The following is a 5,848-nucleotide window of genomic DNA, read 5'->3' on the forward strand; positions in this document are numbered from 1 at the left end:
TCAGTCCTGTGGACGTTTACGGTCCGTGTAGACATAAGGGGGGAAAATTGCCCCCCTTGAAAAAAAATTCAGGAGCCGCCACTGAGTGCTGTGTATGTGTGTACTGTGTACGTCTGCAGCTAACATAAACAATACATAAAGCAGTACCCAGTGTGAGCATCAGGGGTTATAAAATAACCCTGGGCTACATAGGTATACTTTCCAAAACTAAAATCCTCATTGGTTTTTCAAAATGAAGAACATTTAAATGCTCTATTATTTCTCAAAAATAATACCACAATGACAGTAATAGGCTACTGACATTTTGTTATTTAGCAATCATTTTAAACACACCAGAAACATGGAATTCAAGTCACAAATTGAAATAGAAGTAACTGGAAGAATAGCAAAATATGAGACTCAATAAGGACAATCATTCTCATGGAAATATGGAAATGCTGGTACAGATTACATCTTTGTAAATGCAGTTACAATATTCCTGCAAAATTTACTGATATTATTATTCAGTTATTCTGCAAAAATCAAATTGATTAGCTAGTTAGCTACATTACACTACCAACTGTCATAAGGTATAGGGCAAGCCATTTCTGAACCTATAAATAGTAAACTGCAAAATATATAAATATGCTTAGTTGTACAATCTGGTTTAATTAGATAACATAGTGAGCAAAGCTTGTACTCCAATTAATGCTTCCTTCACTGTAGTTCACTGTTTCTCAGAGTGACCACCGGTGGTCCGCGAGTTGATGTTGTAAAATATCATGTTTTATCAGTGTTTCTCAAATCACCTATGTGATTCCAAAAGCAAAGTTTTGAGTCGCACAGATGAGTTGTTTTCTATATTGAATAAAGTCTTATGTAAATTCAAATAGTAGCCTATTATTTGAATTTGTCTGACATGAAGCAAGCCAACAGTTTTGTGACACTGCTTACAGCTACATCAGTTTAGATTACACTTTCATATCAATGTCATCTCTGAACGCGGAGGGAATGTGGAATGCAGAGAAACTACAAGTAACCAAATTAGGCTTAGCATCAAATTGTCAAAAAGGTAATGGTGGCTGAAGACTGGGTCAGTCAAAAGAAAAGCACAAGAAACATCTGACAAGAACAAGGACAAAGTGCAAAGACATGATGATTCTTTGTTTGAGAAAACAAAGTGGCGCAATCGGATCAATGTGGCCCCCAATATGAGATTAAAACTGTCCAGTTTGGAGCCAGACATTGGTTCACTGATGTATCAGAATAAGCAGCACAATTGTTCCCATTAAGAGAATTTATTGTTCCCATTAAAGAGTGAATTAACTATACTATTTGTAAAACTGTAATTTCATTTGTGTATAATTTGTGATATACTGTTGATGTAGGCTGATTGTTCTTTGTTCAGGATCTTTAGGGGGTTAGGTGGTCTGCAATTTTTATTATTATTAATTTTTTTTTAATGGATAAAGTGGTCCTTGGTCTGAAAAAGTTTGAGAAACACTGCTAGTTCTACCACTTTACAAAAGAAAAGTTGTCATTTAAGGCTGCCTTCCTATTTGCTTCTTCAAATTTGTTTATGCTGTGAATTAAACTGGACAAGCCTGACTACACTGAAAGTTTTCCAACACTATTTGTCAACTCCTAATGTGAAGGGTTGTTGTTTATAATAATTATGTTTTGTTTTTAGGTTGCAATTAAATATGTTCCCAAGGATCCCTCAGACGTGTACATCACCATTGTAAGTACTTATTTTACTTATGTGATAGGAGCAACAAATTCCAGTTTACAATTACTAGATAGACCGAAACTATGTTTCCAGGATGTGTTCATTTACATGTGCCTGCTACTGTCAACAAAAACAATTAATCTTGTAGCCATGTTTCAGCATAACAATTCTAGATGCTAAATTAGCTGCTGTAGCTAACTACTTCCATAAGTCAGCAACCCCACCCCAATAGCACGGTGAGGATTGCTCATAAAAGCATTAACCAGCTTTTAGGTTTGACTTTTTTTTTTTTTTTTTTACAAAATTCGCCTTGTTACAGATATCATACATTTCTGTTAATGTCAAGGGATGTAAATGCTAATATACATGACTGTTAACTAGATTGCATAAAATCACAAACAGAAGCAGCAACATAGTCATTAAAAATTGATCAAGTAATATAATGTAAGCTAAAGGGAAGAGACATGTCTTACTGAATGGGACATGACCTGCCACATATTATGCACATTAGTAAAGAACTGCAGTTGAGTTGAACAGAAGCGAAACAGCAAAGTTATTCCTCTAAAAAATAATTCCTTGTTTTCATGCTTGTTCCATGTCAGTGATTATTACATCCAGATGTTGCACAAAGTGCAAATTTGCAAAAACCTTTTTTGAAGCTCTAATATCAATCCACTCAGTTGTGACAACCTGGAAAGTCTCTAAAAAAACAAAAGGGTACGCTATAGACACATCAGTCTTAGGTCAAAGCAGCATCTAAGTTTCACAGACTGCAGCTATGATTTTTCCGATTCAGATTTACAACCTCATTCATAACGAATATCAAAAAAGGAGTGTGATTCTAGAGTCAGCATCAAGGTTTTTTTTTTAAATATCACTCCAACTATATCCTCCCATCTCCCATCATCATAGTTTACATTTCATTTTATTCTTAAGAGTTTCATTTCTTTAAAGATTTTAGTTGTATACCTGTAAACCCATGCTAACTATGTTTATTCTAATGTTAGCCTGGCGAGTCCTGCAAGCTCCATACAGAGGTGGCATTAATGCAAATTGTATCAAAGCCACCTCACTGCAAGAACGTTCTGCAAATTCTGGATTGGTTTGACATGCCCAACTACCTCCTGTTGGTGCTGGAAAGACCCATCCACTGCATGGACGTTTATAATTTGTGCATGAGTCACAAAGGCATACTGGATGAACCACTGGCTAAAATCATCATGCTGCAGGTGATTCATCTTTTTTTTTTTTGGCCCACTAACACTACCTTTTTCGAGAACCAGAGAATTAGTTATAGAGAGATTGCTAGGGTTATCAGATGCTTCACAAACTAACAAGGTCCCATACAGATGGAAAATACAAACTGACACACAAATGCAGATAATAATGGTAAAGAAATAGTGATATTAACCATAACAACCCACAACAGCGTAATTTGATTTTTGTGTGTGTAATTTAGATATGTGTGTGAGTGAATTGTTTTAATGAAGGTCTACTGATGTATGGTATGGCTGTGACTATGTGATGCGGCTGTGAGGGTCCAGTCTTGTCACTGGTTGTTCTTGCTATCGTATAGTACATAGATATGGTGTCACTGATGTAAATAATTAGATAGAATTAAATTCACCATGTTTTTTTTTATCCAGGCAGATAGTTTCTTTCTTCTTTGAGGGGTTTGAGTGAGCTTGATGGTATTCTTTGATTTCATGCTGCAGGTGGTTGAGGCTGCCCGTCACTGCTACAGTCGCAGAGTTTTCCATCGTGACATCAAGGCAGAAAACCTTCTTTTCAACACCGACACCATGGATGTCAAACTAATTGACTTTGGCTGCGGCGATTTGTGGCAGGACACACCCTACGAGGAATATGCAGGTTAATAGCACATCAAGGAGAAACAAATATGGCATAGAATTGAATGGATTGAATATCTAGTATATCTATTTTGCTGATAATGTGATTGCTGTTTTACTCAGGAACTCCACAATTCTGGCCTCCAGAATGGATTCAACAGGATGCGTATTATGCCGACTCTGCGACAGTCTGGGGTCTTGGCATACTCCTCTTTAGTCTTGTATGTGGAGAAATGCCCTTCCAAAATGAAGAGGAAATTGTTGATGGGAGCCTCCATTTCAAGCCTACCTTGTCTCAAGGTGAGAAAATGCAGAAGCATCACATTGAGATATTATAAAAAGCTGTAAATCTGAGAGAAATGACACTGAAGTTGAAAATGGAAGTTAAAAAGTAGTGACTAAATTTAAGTCTCTGATCACATCACTGTCCACACAGCCTGTCACCATCTGATAAAGTGGTGCTTGGAACAGGACCCTACCAAACGGCCAAGCCTCACACAGATCAGCGAACACGAGTGGTTCACAGACGTCTTTCAAGACCAGGTTAGCCAGGCAAAACAGATCAAGCCTAATTCAAATTAACCAAGATAGTATATAATCCTGTTGTTTAGATCACATGAATTGTACCAGATCACAACTGAGTTCTTTAAAAATAAAGGCTTATGTTTTGTTATATTTACATGAAAGAACCATGAAATGAACATGAAATATAATGAGACATGACATTATACAATGTTCTATTTTAATATTTAATTTAAATGGCTTTGTTTGTTTATTTCACAGATCCTGTAGCCTAGACATCATTGGAAAATGTAATGTGTATATGATAGACTGGCACTTCAGCACTACTGTGTTCAAGACTGGGTACATCCCGCGACTCTTATTGAATATCTTTTTTTTTTGTTTGTTTATTTAAAAAGGGACAATGCACATTAATCAACATCTCCATCTGAATTAAAAATGTAAATATGCCAGAGTTAGCAAATTAGCTAATTTTCATCTGTAGTCCCTTGGCAGGTCAGTACAGCAACATCTAGTATATCAGTGTTGCTGATGGTGTGATTGCTGTTTTACTCAGGAACTCCACATTTCTGGCCTCCAGAATGGATTCAACAGGATGCGTATTATGCCGACTCTGCGACAATCTGGGGTCTTGGCATACTCCTCTATAGTCTTTTATGTGGAGAAATGCCCTTCCAAAATGAAGAGGAAATTGTTGATGGGAGCCTCCAAGCCTAGCTTGTCTCAAGGTGAGAAAATGCAGAAGCATCACATTGAGAATTACAAAAAGCTGTAAATCTGAGAGAAATGACACTGAAGTTGAAAACGGAAGTTAAAAAGTAGTGACTAAATTTAAATCTCTGATCACATCACTGTCCACACAGCCTGTCACCATGTGATAAAGTGGTGCTTGGAACAGGACCCTACCAAACGGCCAAGCCTCACACAGATCAGCGAACACGAGTGGTTCACAGACGTCCTTCAAGACCAGGTTCTAGACTAGGTTAGCCAGGCAAAACAGATCAAGCCTAATAAAAATTAACCAAGATAGTATGTAATCCTGTTGTTTAGATCACATGAATTGTACCAGATCACAGCTGAGTTCTTTAAAAATAAAGGCTTATGTTTTGTTATATTAACATGAAAGAACCATGAAATGAACATGAAATATAATGAGACATGACATTCTACAATGTTCTATTTTAATATTTCATTTAAATGGTGGGGCGGCATGGTGGTGTAGTGGTTAGCGCTGTCGCCTCACAGCAAGAAGGTCCTGGGTTCGAGCCCCGGGGCCGGCGAGGGCCTTTCTGTGTGGAGTTTGCATGTTCTCCCCGTGTCCGCGTGGGTTTCCTCTGGGTGCTCCGGTTTCCCCCACAGTCCAAAGACATGCAGGTTAGGTTAACTGGTGACTCTAAATTGACCGTAGGTGTGAATGTGAGTGTGAATGGTTGTCTGTGTCTATGTGTCAGCCCTGTGATGACCTGGCGACTTGTCCAGGGTGTACCCCGCCTTTCGCCCATAGTCAGCTGGGATAGGCTCCAGCTTGCCTGCGACCCTGTAGAAGGATAAAGCGGCTAGAGATAATGTGATGTGATGTGTGTGATTTAAATGGCTTTGTTTGTTTGTTTCACAGATCCTGTGGCCTAGACATCATTGGAAAATGTCATGTGGATACGATAGACTGGCACTTCAGAATTACTGTGTTCAAGACTGAGTGCATCCCGGGACTCTTATTAACAATATTCACATACTGAGCCATGGGCCAAGGAACATTTGATTTTGATGC

At 38.1% G+C, this 5,848-nt stretch overlaps 1 protein-coding gene across 1 annotated transcript; it reads left to right on the top strand.

Moving 5' to 3' along the window:
- The first annotated feature begins 3,396 nt into the window (after positions 1 to 3,396).
- On the top strand, positions 3,397 to 5,062 carry LOC132886239 (serine/threonine-protein kinase pim-1-like). Its single transcript, XM_060920799.1, has 5 exons — positions 3,397 to 3,580; positions 3,682 to 3,858; positions 3,995 to 4,101; positions 4,637 to 4,808; positions 4,944 to 5,062. The coding sequence occupies exons 1-5, from the start codon at positions 3,397 to 3,399 to the stop codon at positions 5,060 to 5,062; spliced, it is 759 nt and encodes a 252-aa protein (XP_060776782.1).
- Positions 5,063 to 5,848: the final 786 nt, after the last annotated feature.

The sequence above is a fragment of the Neoarius graeffei genome, chromosome 5, assembly GCF_027579695.1.
Source record: "Neoarius graeffei isolate fNeoGra1 chromosome 5, fNeoGra1.pri, whole genome shotgun sequence".
NCBI classification, from domain to species: domain Eukaryota; kingdom Metazoa; phylum Chordata; class Actinopteri; order Siluriformes; family Ariidae; genus Neoarius; species Neoarius graeffei.